Source organism: Aphelocoma coerulescens, chromosome 28, assembly GCF_041296385.1.
Source record: "Aphelocoma coerulescens isolate FSJ_1873_10779 chromosome 28, UR_Acoe_1.0, whole genome shotgun sequence".
Taxonomy (NCBI): Eukaryota; Metazoa; Chordata; class Aves; order Passeriformes; family Corvidae; genus Aphelocoma; species Aphelocoma coerulescens.
The window spans coordinates 6242237-6261732 of NC_091041.1; the positions used below are offsets into that span (position 1 = coordinate 6242237).

Sequence of the window (19496 nt, forward strand, 5' to 3'; positions counted from 1 at the left end):
AGGAGATGGTCCATGAGAATCGCCCCAGCTTGGGGTGTCAGACCCGGCACATTCCCAGTTCTGTCCAGTCCTTGCCACTGGCAATCGTGATGCTTCAGCACAGCAAGACCCCAGCCGGGGCCAGCAGCGGGTTAGGGTGACTCATTGGTCCCCAGCTGTCCCAAATCCCCATGTGTGCCCCCAGCACAGTCCTGGCCAGCTCCCGTGGGGCTGGGGGTGTCGCAGGACCCTCACTGGGGCATCATCAAGCTTGGATTTTCTCCACCGCCTTGTCGGCCACCGCCGTCACCGCCATGGGGCTGGGGACGTAGTTGAAGGGGGTGACACGGGCGGCTTTGCTGGGGGAGCCGTGCCGGCTGGCGGGGAAGGTCCCGGCGGGCGCATCGTGGCCGAAGGAGATGGGCAGGGCGGCCTTGGCGGGCGCGGGGGCTTCGCCATCACCGGTGACCCGGGGGTGCGGGGGTCCGTCGTGGGTCTCCAGCGTGGGAGAGGTGCTGGAGTTGGTCTTGGAGGTGGCGAAGTCCTCGGTCTGCACCACGGCGTCGCTGGTCTTCCTGGGCGTGCCGGGGGTACCGGGGGTGCCGGGGGGCTCCTCGTCACCGGAGCCCGCCAGCGGCAGCGCGGAGGAGGGCAGCGTGCTCTTGAGGATGTGCGGGATGTCCTCGTCCCGGATCCTCCGCCACGTGCCCTTCATCACCGCCACCGGCGGCTTCCCCGGCGGCCCCCCGGGAGCCGGCTCGTTCTGCCGCCGCCGCGCCGCCGCCTCGGAGCGCACGGAGGACGGGCTGGCCGCCCGCCGCGCCACGCTGATGTTGGGCGAGGACGAGTAGCGCTTGAAGGGCTCGGCCGAGGGCGCGCTGGTCTTCACCGGCAGCCGGGACGGGCTCTCGGAGCTGGTCCGGCGCGGCGGCTTGACCCCGGCCGTGGCTTTGCCGCCGGGCTGGGCTCTGGGGATGAGCGGCCGCTGGCCTGGGCTCGCCGGTTTGGCCGCCTTGAGCTCGTCGCAGCGGGAGGAGCAGAGGAACACGGCCGGGAGCGCGGCTCCGCGGCTGCGCTGGGGGGAGCCCCGGCGGGGCAGCGAGGTGGCCGGTGGCGCCGGGGACAGGTCGGAGCGGTGCCGCAGCAGCAGGCTCGAGGATTCCTTGATGAAGGTGAGCTGGCGCAGGAAGCCGGAGCGATCCGAGTCGCTCCCGCTGGAGCGGGCAGATGACATCCGCACCAGGTTGAGCCGGCTGCCCCCCGGCCCCCCGGGCCGAGCCTTGGAGCCATCGACCTGCTCCTCCAGCACCGGCATGGCCCCCCGGCCCGGCAGCACCTTCCTGCTGGGCTTCTGCATGAAGGGAATGCGCACGGGCGATTTCTGCGTCTTGGACTGCCTGGGAGCCGGGGATTTGGGGGCCGGGGCTCTGGCCGGGGGTCCCGGCGGGGAGGAGGAGCCGCCCGCCTTGCCCGCGGCCGGGCCACCCATTTTGTTGACCTGGGAGGGCGACGGCAGCTTTTTGGGGGCGTGCTGGGAGGGCGTGGAGGTGCGGGACGAGCCCGAGGAGGGGGGGCCTTTGCCGATGCGGGCGGGAGGGGTCGTGCTCCTCTTGGGCAGCGCCAGGTCCCCGGTCTCGGGGGCTTTGCCCAGCCGGTGCAGGCTCCGCGAGCGCTGCTGGCTCAGAGAGAGGTTCTTGGCCGGCGGTGCCTCGGGCTTGGCCGCGGGGGTCTTCTTCGGGGTGGCCCGTGGGCTGGGGGCATCTTTGGCCAGGCTGGGCATGTAGATGACGGTCCTGCCGCGGAAGACCACGGGCAGGTTGGGCACCGGCTTGGCGGGCGCAGGGCTCCGCTCCGGCCTGGCGCTGGCACGGCCGGCGGGACGGGCACCGGCCGCCTCCTTCCGCTCCGGCCGGCCCTTGCTGTGCTCCCTCCTCGCCGTGTCCCGGCCGGACGCGCTGCCGGGCCGCTGCTTCTCCTGCCTGCCCAGGGAGAGCTGCAGCGTGGAGCCCACCGAGAGCCCCGACATGAAGGACAGGATGGAGTCGGACTCGGAGGAAGGCTCCCGTGACAGGGAGGCGGCAGCCTGGTGCAGCCAGGTGACGATGGAGTTGGCTCCCTCCTGGATGGCTTGCCACTCCACGCTGTCCAGGTCGGAGCCGCGGTCGGAGCCGGCCTCCTCCTCGGGGTGATGCCTGGCCTCGGCTTTCCGCTCCCTCCCGCCAGGGCCCGGCGGCTTCTGCTTTCTCTCCACCAGCCTGCGGCGAGCCGTGGGCCGCCGGCGTTTGGGCATGGCCGAGCCGATGCATTTCTGCAGCAGATCATCCTCCGAATTGAGGCTGGGCGAGCTGGGCGAGCCCCCCTGCGCCTGCCCCACCGCGGCCGACCGCGGCCAGGTGGCTTTGCCGCAGGGCTGGCCCCGCTCCTCGCCCTCGGAGAGGTTGGCCTCGCTCAGGGAGCTCATGGAGGAGCTCAGGGAGTAGCACGGTGGTGTCTCGTCGGCGATGAGGTTGTTTTGAGGCTTCGTCTTTGCCGGACGGGGACCGGGCTCGGGGTCCTTGTGGGGGACGGAGCCTCCCCAGCGCTCCCTGCGCGGCGCCCGGCCGGGCTGGGCTTTGCTGCTGGAACCATCCCTGCCTTCCTCGGGCAGCTCGTCCAAATCCGGATCGTAGAAGCAGTAGACGGCTTCCTCCGTCGGCGTGGTGTGGCACAGAGACTGGAACACCACCCCGTCCTCCAGGGCGTCATCCTTCCTCCCGGGGGCACCGCTGGCCCTGCCCACCCCCAGCTCCAGGCTGGCTGTGCCCTTCGGGAGGGTCTGGCCCCGCTTCCCCTCGCCGCGGCCTGGCCCCGCTTTGCCCTTTCCGGCAGAGCTGAGCCGGGCGGGCGCCGAGCTGCCGGAGGCGGCCCTACGGGCCGGGATGGTGCCAGGCTCGCGGCGCCGCTCGGGCAGGGGGTGTTCGGCCTCCTCGCCCGCCGGGTACCGCAGGGTCTCGTCGCTCAGCGAGGCGGCGCTGGAGAAGTTCACGGGGGTCCCGTCGGCCGAGTCGGTGAAGGAGTCGTCGTCCTTGAAGAGGTCGCGAGCGGTGGCTCGCAGGTGCTTGGGCACGCCGGGGTGGGCGTGGGCCGGCACCAGCATGTACACGGGGACGTGCACCGGCTTCTTGGTCTGCGGGTGCAGCACCTGGCCGGACAGCAGCGAGGTCTTGACCTTGCGGAAGCGGGAGGGCATGGCCGAGCTGATGCACTCCTTGAGGATCTCGATGTCGTCGTCGTCGGGGGGCTCGGGGCGCTCGGCCCTTCGCCGGCCCTCCAGGTACCGCTCCTCCCGCCGCTCCTCCCGCTTCTCGTGGGCTGCGAAGTTCAGGCTGTTCTTCTCCGGGAAGGTGGGGATCAGCTTGAGCTCCACGTCCTTCTGGACGTAGTGCTCGTGGAGGGGCAGGGCGCTCAGGCTGGAGGCGCACGAGAAGTTCTCGTTGGGTTTCTCCACCGTGAAGTAGACCATGGAGTCCAGGTCCTGGGGCAGCTGGAAGCGTTCCTTGAAGTCGGTGATCTCCATGAACTTCTTGACGTTGTTCTCCCACTGGATGTTGAACTGGCTGGTCTCCTTCTCCGGCTGGCAGCCCAGCTCGAAGAGGGGAGTCTTACTGCGGCTGGGGGGCATGGTCTGCCCGGGGCTGTCAGGCAGCTCGCTGGGGCTGATGGTGCCGCTGATCATTTCACTGCACGGGTCGCTCTGGATGGAGCTGGCGATGGAGGGGCTCTCGAAGCTGCCCAGGGAGCTGACGGAGCTGCAGCGGCTCATCACCAGCGGCGTCTCCTGGATGTAGTTCTCCGAGGAGCTGGAGGGTGTCAGGTCCTCCTGGCGCGAGGGCGAGGCCTCCCGCAGGAAAACCTTGTCACGCTTTGGGAAGGGGATGGAGATGGGCTGGGAGATCCCCACCGGTGTGGTGGGACCAGGATCCACAGCCTTCTCCTTCTCCTGCCTCCCGCCCTCCCCTTCTGCGTCCCCTTCCTCCATCTCCAGGATCTCCAGGGAGGAGTCACTATCCAGGTCGTTCTCGCTGTGGCTCTGCCCGTCCAGCACGTTGTCTGCCGAGGAGAGGGAGGACAGGGAGCTGCACCGGGAGAAGCAGATCGGGGTGTCCTCCACTGAGTACTTCTGCACCGACTCCTGCTCCGCTGAGGCCGGTGGCTGGGCCGGCAGCTTCTCTGGGATCTTGCTCAGGGGCTCGGCCGCCTGCAGCAGCGCCGGGGAAAGCCAGGCTTGCTTCCTGCCCAGGAGGGAGGGCTGGTGGCCGGCAGCAGCGCTGCTCTTGGCCAGGGTCTCGAGCATGGGGACGTGCTGGTAGGACGGAGAGAGCTTGATGGTGCGAACATGGGGGTCGGTGGGTGGCTTGGTGCCCACCTCCTTCTTCCACTCTGTCTCCTTCTCCGGTATCTTTGGGCTGGGGAAAGTCACCGTCTTCTTGGCCCGTTCAGGCAGGTCCCGCTGCTCCGGTTTGTCTGGCTCGGCCGGATCCCGCGCGGGGGGCTCGACCCGCTCTGGTTTGCCCAGGATGCTCTTGAGGTCGAGCCGGCTGGGCCGCTTCTGGTAGCGCTGCATCTCGTCACGATAGTCCAGGAAGGCGGCCCTGGGGCAGGGCTTCATGTGCTCCTTGGTGCAGTAGCCGTCGCTGGTGCTGCCGCTGTTGAGGCTGTCGGTGGACAGGCTGGTGTAGGCCGTCTTCAGCCGCAGCAGGGTGTGCGCCCGGCTCAGGCTCTCCCGCTTGGCGAAGCCACCGGCATCCGACAGCCGGCATGGTGAGCAGGACTGGGCGCGGGCCTCGTGCCCCTCCTCGGGGCCGTACTGCCAGTCCAGGCAGTGGTCCTCGGAGCTGAGGCTGAAGCTGTCGTCCGAGGAGTTGTGCATGGTGGAGATGTCCTCCACCAGCTTGTCGATCTTGGCCACCGTGCTGGAGATCTTGTTGGCCAACTTCTCGGCGGCCAGCGAGACGTCATCCTCCGGCAGCGGTGGCTTCTTGGGCTCGGCCGTCTTCCCGCTGCCGTCCTTCTCCGGCTCCGGGCAGTGCCGCTGCGCCAGCGCCCGCGGCAGCGCCTGGCCCTGCAGGAAGGAGGAGTTGAGGAACATGGAGAGGACGGAGGCGCTGGCCGTCTCCACGCCGGTGGAGACGTTGGGCACCTCATCGTCGTCGAAGCAGCCGGAGTCGGAGGCGTAGTCCTTCACCAGGCTCTCCATGTGCCGCATCGGCTTCTTGGCGCTCTGGCCCTTCAGGCTCTGCTTCTCCATGGTGTCGAAGGTCTCCGCCAGGTGTTTGGCGTCCAGCTCGGCCTCCAGCGCCTTCTGCTTGCGCATGTAGAGCGAGGGCATGCAGGAGCCCGGCGACACCACGGCCGCGTCCTTGTACTTGGGGGGCCGGTTGGTGAGGAGGTTGCGCAGCGCGGCTGCGCTGCCCATGGCGATCATCTTGTGCTTGGAGTGGATGAGGTTGCGGAGCATGCTGACCGCCCCCAGGTCCCACAGCAGCTCCTGGTCGCGGGGGCTGCGGGCGGACAGGTTCCAGAGGGTGCCGCAGGCGTTGCTGACGATGGTCAGGCTGTGCGAGCGCAGGTGCTGCAGCAGCGTCTGCAGGCAGTTGTGGTCCCGGAGCACCTGCCTGCGGGACAGAGGAGACCCCACAGCCGTCAGGATGGTCCTGGACCCCTCCCCAACCCCTTTGTGGGGTCTGCAGTGCCCCCACAGCTGCCCAGCTGTGACATTGCCCCAGTGCTCCCTTGGGTCAGCAGTGCCCCCTGATCCTGCAGCACCCCCAGCCGTGGTATCCCCCCAACACCATCCATGGTGCCCAAGGTTCCCCATCTCCATCTCCATCTCCATCTCCATCTCCATCTCCATCTCCATCTCCATCTCCATCCCCATCCTACCCCCAGCCTTGGCATCCCCCAATGCCATCCTGGGGTCCATGGAGCCCTGGGATCCCCAGGTGCATCCCCACCCCACCACGCTCCTCACCTGTAATCCTCTCGCGTGGCGACGAGGCTGGAGACGTTCCTGAGGATGCCGCCGCCGCTCTCGATGATGGCCAGGGAGTTGCTCTGGCACTTGTAGGTGAGGGTGCTGACCAGGAAGCCCAGGGCCCCCTCCACCCCGCAGATGGCCGCCTTGTTCTCCGTGCTGTGCGCCGAGAGGTTCCACAGCGCGCTCAGGACGCTCTTCAGCGTCGACTCCTGTGCCAGGAGGGGACACACAGCCCTGTCAGCCCTGTAGCCCTGTCCGGTCACCCTGTGCCCACTGTCACCCACCCCAAGGTGGACACACAGCCCCATCAGCCCTGTCCGGTCACCCTGTGCCCGCTGTCACCCATCCGAGCTCACCTTGCCGGCATGCAGGGCACAGCGCGTCAGCCCGGTGACGCTGCCCACCTCCCGCAGCACCTTCTTGCTGTTGATGTCAGCGCGCCAGGAGAGGTTCCTCAGAATGCTGGAGACCACCTGGAGGGGCAGAGCGGGGTGAGTGACCACTGGGACTGTCCCCCTGCCTGTCCCCCACCCCAGGGAGCCCCACCAGCACCCACCTGGTGCAGCTCCTCGCTGTCGGAGCCCAGCTGAGCCACGATGGCCTCCATGCAGCCCCGGCGGGAGCACAGCGTGGCCTGCGGGGAGGACAAGGGTGGTGAGGGTGACGCCGTGACCCCCAGACCCGGCTGACCCCCCCCAAACCTCCGCCCCCCACCTTGTTGACCACGTCGCCGAAGGTGAGGTTGGTGAGGGCCATCCCCGCGTAGCGTCGCAGCGCCAGGTTCAGGGGGTCGTTGGTCATCTTGTGCATCTCGTAGTCCACCTGCAGCAGCTCGGCCACGGCCTGCAGCCCACCTGTGGGACGGGACAGAGGTCATTTGGGGTTCCCCCACCTCCAGCACACCGTGTGGCTGCGGTGCAGAGGGAAGGAGCCCCCGCCCTGCGCTCACCCAGCTCGTTCATGGCCCGCCGGTACTCCTCGTCGAAGGACAGCTTCATGATGGCACAGGTGGCCTGGCAGATCTGGGGTTCGATGGGCACTGGCACTGCGGGGGGATGAGGGTCAGTCCCCTCTGTCCCACGCAGATGCTCCCAGCCCCTCCCAGCCCCGGCCAGCCCCGGCCCGGCCGTACCCGCGCCCTCGGGGCCCCGTCCCCCGTCCCGGCTCTGCATCTGCAGCCAGTCCCAGCAGGTCTCCGAGTAGGAGCGGATCTGCTCCAGCACGTGCAGCACCCGCATCTCCTTCTTGGCCTGGCCCTCGTCGGGCTGGGAGAAGACGATGTTGTGCAGGGCGGCGTTGGCTCGCATCCGGGCGTCCTTGGCGCCCGTGGGGCTCTCGGGGGGCCCCGGCTCCCCGTCGGAATCGTGCAAGATCTGGATGAGCAGGGGCAGGCAGCCCGACTTGCGCATGGCCTGGCAGCTCTCCTGCGAGCTGGACATGGCCAGCAGCGTGCGGGACATGTCCTCCTTGTCCCGTGTGGCCAGCATGGACAGCAGCCAGAACACCACCTCCACCTGCGGGGGGACACGCGGGGTCACACTCAGCCCTACCGCGGGCTCAGCCCGCCCCAGCCAGGCTCCGGCTGCTGCCCCTCACCTTGGTGTTGCCCCCCTCCTCGGGGTGGGTCGGGGGGTCCAGGCTGCCGTCCCCGTCCATGCCCGGGACCTTCCCGCAGAGCTGCAGAGGAGGGGGCAGGTGGGGGGGGCTGCACTGCAGCACCCTCGCCCCCATGCCCAGCCCCTCCCCACTTTCCTGCCACCCCCCGCGACTCCCAGGCGTTGCTTCCGTCAGTGCCAGGGGTGTATTTTAAGCTAAAATCAGGGATGGGGGGGCTGCTACAGCCGCGGGCTCAGGGAAGGGAGAGCGTGGGCGAGCGAGCAGGTGGGCAGCGGGGAGGGGGCTGAGCCTGTGGAGCTGATGGGAGGGTTGGAAATGGGGGGCTGTGCGGATCTGGGGGTGTCTGGGGGTGTTGGAGGGGCTGGGAGTGAGGGGGGGCTGTTGGTGTTGCCACGTGGGGCTGTGGGTGATGGTGGGAGGGGAGTGGTGATGGGACCGTGTCGATGGCAGGGCTGTGGGTGACGGTGGGGCTGTGGGTGACCGTGGGGCTGTGGGTGACCGTGGGGCTGTGGTGATGGCAGCCTGTGACAGTGGCAGTGGCAGGGCTGAGGGTGACAGTGACGATGGCCATGGTGTCAGGGGTGGAGCTGTGGGTGACAGTGACGATGATGATGGCAGCCCACGACAATGATGGTGATGGGGCTGGGGGTGACAGTGGCAATGGCCATGGCAGCCTGTGATGGTGACAATGGCAGGGCTGTGGGTGACAGTGGGTCCGTGGCCATGGTGGGGCTGTGGGTGACAGTGACGATGATGATGGCAGCCCACGATGATGATGGTGGTGGGGCTGTGGGTGACAGTGGGACAACGGCGGTGATGGGGCTGTGGGTGACACTGGGACCGTGGCGATGCCAGCCTGTGACGATGACGGTGATGATGGCAGGCTGCCCACCCTGGCGTCTCGGTCGGCGGCAGATGCCGCGGGAGCCCCCGCGCCTGCCCGCCCGCCATGGCCTACTTCTGGTCTCCATGGCAACTGCCCATTTCACGGTGCCCGAGCCACACAAAGCCCTGGCTGTGCCGATGGGGACAGCGCGGGGACAATGGCGGGGGGGCCGTGCTGGCCCCTTCCTCCACCCTCCCTGGCTCCATCGCCCCGCGGGGACCAGGGACACCCCGGCCCCGCTACCTGCGGCTCCGGCTGCTGCGCCTTGTCCTGCACCTCCATCAGCTCCTTGTCGATCTGCTCCAGCCGGGATGCCCGGATCTGGGGGGGGGGGCAGAGAGGGAGTTGGAGAGGTCTGGGACCCCCTCAGAACCACAAAAAGATGGGAGGGAGGAGTTTCAGTGTGCAAGGAACGGGGTGTGAGGAGCTGGTGTAGGGTGTGAGCAGCTGGTGTAGGGTGCAAAGAGCTGGTGTAGGGTGCAAAGAGCTGGTGTAGGGTGCCTGGAGCTGCTTGGAGGGTGCCCAGAGTTGAGCCCATCAATCTGGGGCCTCCCAGGGGAGGGACAGGGGGAGTTTGGGGGTGAAGAACCCGACCTGTGCCCGCTGCACCATCTCATCGGCCGTCCCGAAGCGCTCCTCCATCAGCGAGCGGATGTGCTGCGCCTCGAACTGCAGCTGCTGCCGGATCAGATCCATCTGCATGGAGAACTGGAGGGGCACAGGGGGTGGCATGAGCGGAGCAGGGTCCGGGCGGTGCCCCGTGGCCTGGGAGGGGGGACAGGGGGTGTCCCCCACTCACCGTCTCCACGTGGGGCAGCTCGTCCAGGCGCGTGGCCAGGCTCTGCAGCTGCGCGTAGTACCAGACCTTCTCCTTCTCCTCCTTCTCGATCTCCCCCAGCAGAAAGCACCTGGGGAGAGGGGAGGACCCCATCAGCACAGCCCCCGGCCCCCCGCCAGTCCCCGTTATCCCCCAGCCCCTCACCTCTCTCGGTCCAGCTCCTCCAGCATGCGGAAGGTGGCCCTGCCCAGCTCCCCGGGGCCGTCCCGGTGGGAGGCGGGGGCCGGCGGGCTCTCCTCGGCGCCGCGCCCGGCGCTCGTCACCTCCGGGGCGAACTTGAGGTTGTAGAGGCTGGTGATGTCCATCTGCAAGGCTGGGGACGGGGATGGTGGTGTCAGGGTGGGCTTGGCAGGGTTCCCCCCCTCCCCACCCTACCCAGCACCCACCTCTGAGCTGGTCCAGCACCTCCGTCTGCCCCGAGGACACCATGACTCGGGCCTCCTGCTCCAGCTTGCCCTGGAGGTGCTTCAGGACCTCCTAAAACAGGGATGGAGCCGTTGAGGAGGGGGAGACGTGGATGGAAACCCCCCCTCGCTGGAGGTCTGTGCCCTCCCCACCCACCGGGCCTGTCCCCACCTTCATGTCCGAGGTCTCATTTTCCAGCTTGGAGAGGTGGTTGGAGTTGTCCTCCAGCTCCCGCCGGAGGTGGCTGTTCTCCTTCTTCAGCGCCTCCACCTGCCGCACCAGCTGGTCGTACGAGGCGATGGAGCCGGACATCTTCACCTCCTCCAGCGCCTGCGGGGGGGCGTGGGGGTGGGCAGCACCCCGGGGGGCTCCCCAGCACCCTCACAGCCCCCCAGCACCCACCACCCGCCCGAGACCACGGCACAGCGCCGGACACCCCACCACCCGCACCCCCTGAGCCCTGGAAGAGCCGGTGCCCCCCCAACCCCCCCCAGAGGGGCGTCCCCGGCTCGGGGGGGGGGGTCCAGCGCCGCCCCCGCCAGTCAGGGCCCCCCCAGCCCCCGCCAGCCCCCGCCTGGTTCCCACCCTCCGCACAGCTCCGCTCTGCGCTCCCTTTGTCTCGCTTTTGTCTTCTCCCGCTCCCGACCTTCTCCCGCTCCTCTCCCTCCAGCACCGGGGGCAGCCCCGACCCCTCCGCGGCCCCCCCGCCCCTCTCTGCCCCCCCCCAAACCCTCTCAGGCCCCCTGTGCCCCCCAGCCAACCCCAGCCCCCCAAAACCTCCTCTTGCCGCAACGCCCGCGGCCGCCCCTCGCACCTGCCCGGGTGGGGGGGACACACACGACGCTGTCACACGCGGGGAGGGGGGGCCGGGGCCGGGGACCCCTCGCCACCCCCCCAGAGGGTCGGGCCGGCAGCGGGAGCGCGACGGCCCCACGGTGCCTTCGTCAGCACCACGTGTGAGCGGGGGGAGCCGGCGATGGGGGGGCTGGGGGGTCCCCTCCTCCCCTCTGCTGCTCCCACCCCGCACCCCCCCACCACAGCGGGCTCAGGGGCGGCAGCGATCGAACCACCCCCCCCCCCCCCACGGCTCTGACACCCCCAAAACTGCCCCACGGCGGCTCCCTGGGGCCCCTCCGCTTCTGCAAATGCTTTTGGGGGTCCCAGCACCCCCTTCCAAGCACAGAGGCCCCACCAGGCAGTGGTGGGACCCAGCAACCCCCCAAGGCCCCGTCGATGTCCTTCGCACCCCCAGGAGCCATCCTGGGCCCCCCAGGCTGCTCCTTCACCCCTGCACCCCACAGCGGTGGGGGATCCCCCCCTCCTGCCCTATGGGTCCTGCTGTGGGGTCCCCCGTTGAAGCACCCAGACCTGCCCGTGATTCCCAAGGGACACAAAACCCCCGGTGCCAACCCCCCCAGCTGCTAAAAATTCCCCCCGGGAAAGAAAAAACCCCAGGAGGATGGGACGGGAGAGGGTGGGGAGCAGAGGAAGGGTGGAGGTGTGGGGTGTGGGATGAGGGATGTGGGATGGGGGATGCAGGGTGGACAGTGAGGGATGTGGGAGGATGGGTGAGGGATGCGGGAAGGTGGAATGCGGGATGATGGATGCGGGATGACGGAGCAGGGTGAGGGATGATCAGGATCCGGAATATGGGATGCAGGGCGAGGGATGCAGAATGGGGGATAAGGAACGCAGGGTGCCAGGTGAGGGAGATGAGATGATGGATGCGGGATATAGGATGCAGGATAATGGATGCGGGATGCGGGATATGGGATGCGGGATGAGCACGGCCTGCTGTTGCCATGGCAACAGTGATGGGGGAGCACAGGCGGTTCCCGGCCCTTCCTGAGGACTCAGACGTGGAGGGTGGGGGTGTTCAGCCCTATAGGGGAAAATGGGGGCCAGGGGCTTCCACTGCTCCAGGGGAACATGTTCCCCCCTCCCCAGCACCCCAAACCTGTGGGTACCCACCCAACAGCTCAGTCAGGGGGCCCCACCCTGTAAGACTCTGGGGTGCTCCAGCTCTCTCCTGGTGGGGTCAGGGCTGGGATATTTGGGGGGTTGATGGAGGTGGGGGCTGAGCTCTGGCCCTCCAAATTCCTGGCAGGGCCGGCTGAGTGCAGCGGCCGCAGCAGCGCCGGGATCTGCAGCCTGCGGGGAGGGGCTGGGGCCTCACCTGCATCCACGAAGCGGCGAGACACAACGGGAAAGGGGGGCCAGGGCTGTGGGAAAGGGGGGCTGGGGCTGCGGGAAGGGGGGCAGAGCTGTGGGCCAGGGCGGCAGCTACGCTCCAGCACCCTGATGGTCACTGTCCCACAGGACCCAGTGTCCCCCCACGGGCTGGATCCCAGGCGGGATCATGGGCTGACCATGGGGGGATGTGATGGCTCGCAGTCCTGGGTGTGTCTCCTCTGACCCCCAAAAGCTGCCCCTCTCTGCTGAGGGCACCCCAGGACCGGCTGAGGCCACTGGTGGGGCCTGGATGCATCCAGCAATTTCCTGGCAGGGCAGATGCTGCAGCAGATGAAGCAGCAGCTGCGCTGCCCAGCACACCCCACTGTGAACCACGCTGCCCACCCCACAGTGCCCACAGTGCCCACTGCCAACCCTCACTGCCCACTGCACTGCCCACAGTGCCCACTGCCCACCGCCCTACCGTCCTCTGCATTGTCCATCACTGCATTGTCCTGCCCACAGCACCCACTGGCCACTGCTCACCATTTTTGATGCCACCTTGGCCTGGGCAGAGCAGGGCAGGGCCTGGGGGGCCTTGGGGATACCCCAAGCTCCCCGCACCCCTCGGCTCACTGCAGCCTGGCAGCAGCTCTGGGGACAGGGACCGCTGCCATCAGCCGAGCGCAGCCACGTCCAAAGCCACAGCTGAGCCCCCGGCCGGCTGCGGCTCCCGGAGCCCTCGGGGACATTAAACAAACAGCGTGTTGTCACCAGCTCGGGCTGATCGACCCGGCCCCGGGGACCCCCGGCCACAGCAAACCCCCCCTGGGGAGCACAGGCCCCCCACCTCGACACTGCACACGTGTGGGGGCACACGCAGGGACACCGGGACTTGGGATCCATCGCCCTCCTCTTGCACAGCACCGACCCTCCCCCCGCAGCCCCCTACACACGCACACACACATCGGGGCCTGGGGATGGATGTGGGGCCCTGGTGGGGCGAGCATTGGGGTCCCCAACACCCCCAGCACAGCCCCCACACAATGGAGGGCCCCCCACGCCCCAGGGCACCCGTGGGAGTCAGCAGAGTGGAACGTGCTCAGGCCAGCAGGCACCTCCCCACCCCCATCCAGGGGTGACTGGGGACACCCCTGCCCGGGGACACGGCACTGGGACCCTTGGGGTGCCCCCTGGGTGGGGCTGATGTGCTGGTTTAGCGGCCGAGGTTTTTCAGGGACTGGTTTGGGAGGTGGATTTAGGGTGCGGGTTTGTGGGGAAGGTTCGGGGTGCGGTTTTGGGTGAGGTTTTGGGGCTCCAAGTCTGGGGCTCAGCCCCAATCCCCGGCCCAGCCGTGCTGGGGGAGCATCGGGAGGGGGGGTCTGCGGGGAGCCGAGCTCGCATCGAGGTGGGGGAGCTGCTGTCACCCCAGGGAGGACCCCCCCGCCTCACCCGCAGGATGGGAATGAGATGGGGAAGGGGATGAAGGTGAGGATGGGGACGGGGGGTTCTGCTCCGTCTTCCCCCCCGCCCGGGGACCCCTCGCCGAGCCCCGGCATTGTCCGGCTTTTGTCCCTGCAGGATGCGGGGGATAAACGCTGCCCGACCCTCTCGATTCGCCCTGAACCCCCTGATCCGCCCTGAACCCTGCTGTCCCCCAATATCCCCCCGATCCCCCGGGATGGAGCCGCGCCTGCCGCAGGATCCAGCGCAGCCAGGGCTGGGGGCACCTCGGCCGCGGGGAGGGGGCGCAGATCGGGGCCCCCCCGGTGCATCCAACCCCCCGCAAGCCGACACCGCACCCCGATCCCCCCCGGCCCCACCGCGCAGCCCCCCCCCGCTTCCCCCCATCCCTGGCGGCTTCAGCGGCCGGAGCCGCCGGGACCCCCGGGGGTTCGGGGGGTGCGCGGGGGTGCGGGGGGCAGGTGCAGCCGTACCTCATCCCCGGCGGTGCGGAGCGGTGCGGGGCGGTGCAGAGCGGTGCGGAGCTGGGCGAGGCTCCGGCGCGGCCCCGAGCAGCCGCATCCCGCCCCCGCCCCCCCGCTCCCGGTCGGGATTTTCCAGCGGCGCCGCCGCCGTTAGAGGGCGGCACCGGGGGCTCCCCGCGCTCCCCCCGCGCCCCCCCGGGCTGTGCCGGGCGTGGGGAGACGAGACCCCCAAGGAGGGCTCCGTTCGCCTCCATCCGCCTCTTTTCCAGCCTCCGCAAAAACGCCGGCATCTGCCCGGTCCCCGTGTCCCGGAACGCACCTGCCGCTCCCGACCGGACCGGTCCCTACAGACCGAACCGGACCCCCAGACCGAACCTGTCCCCCCGGAGCCGCCCGGTGCCGTCCCCGTGTCCTTGGGGAGCCGCCCAGGGTGCGGCAGCACCGGCTGAGCCCCGGTGTCCCCCCGGGATGAGCGGGACCCTCACGACGACCCCTCTGCAGCCGATGCCGACCGTGACCGTGGCTTCTGCCGTGTGCCCAGGCCACTGTCACCCACCGAGGCCACTGTCACCCACCGAGGCCACTGTCACCCACCTCCCGGCTAGGGCGTCCTGGCCCTCCGGGCATCGCCCCCCGGGGCCGAGGGCCCCCACACGGCCCCAGCCGGGCACAGTGACCCCAGCCCTGTCCCCCAGAGGCCACCAGCGAGGGTGGGACGAGGACTCTCAAGGTCACGTTGCTTTAAAAAGGGACCCAGTGCCAGGGGACCTCCCCCAGAGGACAAACGGCCCTGGCACCACCGGGAATGGGATGCAGGGGGTGTGAGACTCAAAGGGCTGGAGCTGGGCCCCGAGGGACCCCCAAGGGACCCCAGCCAGCAGCAGGGACAAGCCAAGACCACCCTGGGGACAAATGGTCCGGCTTCACCGCGGGACTTGGCTCTGGTGATGAGCATCGGGCTTCTTGCACTCAGTCCAGGATCATCCACCTGGGATCAACCCCTCTCGGATCACCTCCCTTCCCATCACCCCCTCATCCCTGAGAGCAGTTTCTCCCCCAAAACACCTCCCTCCCTCCCAGCCTGAGCTGCAAATCCCCAGTTCACCCCCCACCTGCTACCACTCTGTGATCGCAGCCACCAAAATCCTTTGGGATCCCAAATTAGGGACGAGAAAATGGTTTGGGGTTTCAACATCCCGTGATGGGCCTTGGCAGCTCCTCCTGGGACCAAGGCTGGTTCTCAGTCCTGGGAACCTCCCTACCTCCCCCCAGTTCCACATTTCTGCATTCCCAGTGTTTATATTAACAAATAAAGTTAAATAGATGGAAATACTGTAAAAATAAAAGTGCCATTCCCCACTTCCCAGCAAAGAGCAAGGAATTTCACTCATTCACTAAACCGCACGAAGATGAGCTGTTTGCTGCAGGTGCCGATGGAAAGCAGTGCCAAAAAACCTGGGAATACTCAGGAAAACATCCCATCACGGTGGAGTGACAAGTTTAGCACAGCCCAGCCCCCCACCCTGGGAAGGGAGAGGCAGGAGACAGACGGATCCAGGCGGAATTTCTTTATTTACACTGGCCGAGGCTCCCTCCCGGTGTTACTTGAGCGGGATGAAGCGGGAGGAGTGGGTGGCACCGATGCCGGGCCGGCCGTGCTTCACCGGCTTGTACGTGATGGAAAACTCGCCCAGGTAGTGGCCGATCATCTCGGGCTGCAAGAGGAGAGACCCATGCTAGGGACAGCGCTGGGGGCACAGGGACATCGCCTCCATCCCCATCCCGGCGCTGGCAGGAGCCTGGCACAGCTGGTTATTCCAGCTGGGATCTTCCCACAGTGCTTTCATGTGGAGCCAGAGGGGCTCCCCCAGTTCAGCCCCTCCTGGGAGAGGTGACACAGAAACCACAGGGGCATTTGTGCCCTTCCAGGAGGGATTTAATGCCAGGTAGGAGCAGGAAATGGCATTTAATCCCGCTGCTGGTATCAAGTGACACAACCCTGGGGGTTATTCCACTCCGGGGAAAGCTCAGGGATCTGTTTCATCCCCAAGTGGTGCCGGCGGGCTGGGAGCCAGGGCTGAGCACATGGATCACTCCACAGCTATTTCAGTGCTTCAGAGCCACACTGAGACCCCTGCGGGAGCTGCCCCTCCCAGGGATGTCACCTCCAGGTGTCCCTCTGAGCCAGCCCTGCTCCAAGGAGCATCCTGGAGCCCCAGGATGTCACCTCCAGGTGTCCCTCTGAGCCAACCCTGCTCCAAGGAGCATCCTGGAGCCCCAGGATGTCACCTCCAGGTGTCCCTCTGAGCCAGCCCTGCTCCAAGGAGCATCCTGGAGCCCCAGGATGTCACCTCCAGGTGTCCCTCTGAGCCAACCCCACTCCAAGGAGGAGCTGGGACCCCTCCCAGGCACAGGGAACGAGTAAGATTTACGAAGAGAGTTGGAAGTGAACACCTCGAACGCCGAGCTCGGTGCAGGAGCTGCCTGCCAGGCCCCAGCTCACCTTGATCTCCACCTGGTTGAAGGTCTTGCCGTTGTAGACGCCCACCATGCTGCCCACCATCTCGGGCAGGATGATCATGTCCCTCAGGTGGGTCTTCACCACCTCGGGCTTCTCCATGGGCGGCGCCTCCTTCTTGGCCTTGCGCAGGCGCTTGAGCAGCGAGTGCTGCTTGCGGCGCAGGCCCCGGTTCAGGCGCCGCCGCTGCCGCGCGCTGTACAGCTGCATCAGCTGCTCGCTGCCAAAAGGGGACAGGGACGGCTCAGGGGACACCCCAGGGATCCCAAACCCAGCCTGGGGAGAGCCTGGAGACACCCCAGGCACAGGGTTACCCAGACAGAGTGTGGGGTACAGCCCCAGGACAGTCAGGGATTGCAAACTGAGCCTGGGGAATGGCCTGAGGACATTCCCAGGGACCCCCAACTGAGCCTGGGGAACTCCCAGAGACCCCACAGGCACAGAGTTACCCAGACAGAGTGTGGGGTACAGCCCCCAGAGACCCCCCCAGGGCCCCACACCCAGTGTTATCCAGACCGAGCCTGGGGTACGGCCTAGGGACACCCCCAGGGACCCTAAACTGAGCTTGAGGTATGTCCCGGGAGAGACCCCCAAGGGTCAAGTTAAGCCAGGGGAGTGGTTTGGGGTGACCTCGGAGATCCCAAGTTCAGCCTGGGGCACAGCCCCAGAGAGACCCCAAACTAACAGCGGTACCCGAACTGAGCCCGGAGCGCGGCCTCGGGGAGCTCCAGGGACCCTACACCCACAGCATCACCCGAACTGAGTCTGGAGCAGGGCCCCGGGACCCCACACTGACGCTGTCACCCACTGCGGGACTTTCAACAGCGCAAACAGAGCAGTTGCTGAACACCTAAACCCCCGTTATTGCCGGTATTTGAACACAACCTGAGTGTGGGGCAGGAACAGCCCCCCGAGCCCCAAACCCCAGCCCGGGGGGCTCCCCGGTGCCAGCCCTTACTAGGACATGTCGAGCAGCTGGTCCAGGTCCACCCCGCGGTAGGTGAATTTCCGGAAGGTTCGCTTCTTCTTCTGCTCTACCTCCGCCTGCAGCGGGAGAGGGGGGTCAGGGGATTCAAGACCGCCCGGCCCCGCGTTCCCCACCCCGCACACGGGAAGGCCGCGGCCCCACCGAGCTCCGCGGGGCGCCCAGGCCGCTCCCTCCGCTCAGCCCCGTTCCCGCCGCGCTGGGCCCGGTCCGGCCGGGGCACCCACGGTCCCCGCAGCGCCCCGGGGAGGCCCATTCCCCGCCCCCCAGGGAAGCCCCGAGTCCCGGGCGGCGCCGCAGCGGCGGGTGGGACTCGGATGGCGGCGGATGGGGCCCGATGGCGCCGGCGGGGCCTCCCCCGCACCCACCATCTTGGCCGGGGCTGCTCGGAAAGGCCGCGCTCGCGCCGGAAGCGGCGGATCTCGCGAGAGCGGCGGGGGCGGGACGGGCAGGGAAGCAGCGCTTCCGCCCTCACTGCCTTAAAGGGGCCGCGCCCGGGGACAGCCCGGGGACAGCGCAGGGAGCTGTGTGAGGGACGGAGCCTCCTCTTCCCCCCTGAACCTGCTCCTCGCGATCCGGGGAAATCTCAGGTTCCAGTGTGAACCGCTCCCTCCCGCTGGCCCGGCAGTGACAGGTCAGAGTCCCCTGGATGGCACAGCCACGCGGACGGCCTGGACCTCGCCGCCACTCCGGGCCAGCTCTGAGCATCCCTCATCCTCTTGGAAGCCACCTTCGTCTTCCACTCGTGGACCTTCACCTTCGCACGGGAGCCAGCGGCTCTGGCGGCTCGGGCTGCGGGTTGAAGTGAGGACACAGAGCAGAACCGGCTCGTTGGGCACAGGCCGATCCGGTTTGGCCCCCGGCAGGAGGTTCCAGCAGATCTAAGGGCCCACACGGACCTTGAAGAGCTGGTTCTGCGCAGAAGGGATCCAAATCCGAATGCTTTTATCCCAGAAGAAGGGTGAAGATGTTGGGTGTCCTCCATTCCATGCATCCCTGAGGCTCCAGGGTGGTGCTGCACCATGGCCACGGGGTTTCACACACGCTGAGGGAGTCGAGGCGGTCTCAGAAGTGACACCTGCACAAACAGCGCTGGAGCAGCGCCTGTTCCAGCAGGAATTTTGAGCTCATGGATGTAACAGAGCAAGGAACAGAGCCACAAGGATTCGAGCACAGAGGATTCACAGCGAGTGGAACCAGGGCCACACAAAACACCCTCTGAACTGATCCAAGTCCTGCCAGGAGCGACTCAGTGACTTCCACATCACAGCCACATCCCAACCTCCCCAATTCCACCTTCACTAACAGTGATTAATTACACCAGAGAGGGCTAACGAGCACAGACACAACCCCCGGGGAAGGATCTGTGGGCAGGATTGGGGGATGCCCTTGAGCCAAGGGACACTTCCACCTCAGACAGTTCCTTTCTCATGGCTCAACCCCCACATTTCAGAGCCAAACCCTGGGGTGATAGTCCAGAAGACCCAAGGCGAAGTTACAGACACTGATATCCACTGAAGATGCTGATAAATCCATAAATTACCCGGTTTTGTGCAGTGCCTTGAGGGGAAGGGTGAAGAGCAGCATTTGTGTCACTGCCACCATCATGTGTGACCCAACACGGGGACAGGCCAAGGCCTTTAGGGGCCCTTCATCAGGTCAGAGGTGATGGAGGCTGGAGCCCTTCACGAGGACACCTCCTCCAGTTCAGGTTGGAACCCCTCACCAGCTCAGATGTGATCCAGATCAGAGCCCTTCATCAGGTCAGATCTGATCCAATTCAGAGCTTCCTCACCACATCAGCTCAGATCCAAGCCAGAGCACAGCCCTTCACCAGGATGGATCCAATCCAGGTTGGAAGATCCCTCACCTGGTTGGATCCACTCCAAGTCTGAGCCCTTCGCTGGGATGGTTCTAATTCAGGTTGGAGCCCTTCACCAGGCTGGAGGATCCTTCCCAGGTCAGATCCCATCCAGGCAGGAGTGGCTCCCTGGCTGTGCCACCCGCTGGGGTGGGACACACACAGTGGCACCACAGAGGCACAGCAAAGCTGCCCCTGAGGGAAGGGGACTCCCAGGGCTACCAAGGGACTTCTCTGGAAAACCCACACTCACAAAAGCAAAAGAAACAGAAAAATGGAGACAGGCTGGTG

General features: G+C 67.2%; 2 protein-coding genes across 2 annotated transcripts; both read right to left on the reverse strand.

Moving 5' to 3' along the window:
* Window positions 1-244: 244 nt before the first annotated feature.
* APC2 (APC regulator of WNT signaling pathway 2) lies at window positions 245-10963 on the reverse strand. Its single transcript, XM_068997070.1, has 15 exons — window positions 10556-10963; window positions 9913-10071; window positions 9723-9813; window positions 9481-9649; window positions 9298-9406; window positions 9093-9206; window positions 8742-8819; window positions 7592-7672; window positions 7128-7509; window positions 6945-7040; window positions 6710-6849; window positions 6552-6629; window positions 6352-6468; window positions 5990-6204; window positions 245-5633 (listed from the first exon to the last, which is right to left on the reverse strand). Exons 2-15 carry the CDS (start codon window positions 10051-10053, stop codon window positions 245-247), a joined length of 7200 nt encoding a protein of 2399 aa, XP_068853171.1. The 5' UTR covers window positions 10054-10071; window positions 10556-10963.
* A 4431-nt stretch (window positions 10964-15394) lies between these two features.
* On the reverse strand, window positions 15395-17782 carry RPS15 (ribosomal protein S15). The gene is made up of 4 exons (XM_068997311.1): window positions 17713-17782; window positions 17318-17403; window positions 16345-16579; window positions 15395-15556 (listed from the first exon to the last, which is right to left on the reverse strand). The coding sequence occupies exons 1-4, from the start codon at window positions 17713-17715 to the stop codon at window positions 15443-15445; spliced, it is 438 nt and encodes a 145-aa protein (XP_068853412.1). The 5' UTR covers window positions 17716-17782; the 3' UTR covers window positions 15395-15442.
* Window positions 17783-19496: the final 1714 nt, after the last annotated feature.

Coding starts and splice junctions, on each gene's coding strand:
- APC2 (XM_068997070.1), bottom strand. CDS start 10,053: ATGTCCGGCTCCATCGCCTCGTACGACCAGCTGGTGCGGCAGGTGGAG. Junction 7,510..7,591: donor AGGAGGGGGGCAACACCAAG/GTGAGGGGCAGC, acceptor GTCCCCCCGCAG/GTGGAGGTGGTGTTCTGGCT. Junction 5,634..5,989: donor GCCACGCGAGAGGATTACAG/GTGAGGAGCGTG, acceptor TCTGTCCCGCAG/GCAGGTGCTCCGGGACCACA.
- RPS15 (XM_068997311.1), bottom strand. Junction 16,580..17,317: donor CAGCTGCTCGACATGTCCTA/GTAAGGGCTGGC, acceptor CCCTTTTGGCAG/CGAGCAGCTGATGCAGCTGT. Junction 15,557..16,344: donor TCAACCAGGTGGAGATCAAG/GTGAGCTGGGGC, acceptor CTCCTCTTGCAG/CCCGAGATGATCGGCCACTA.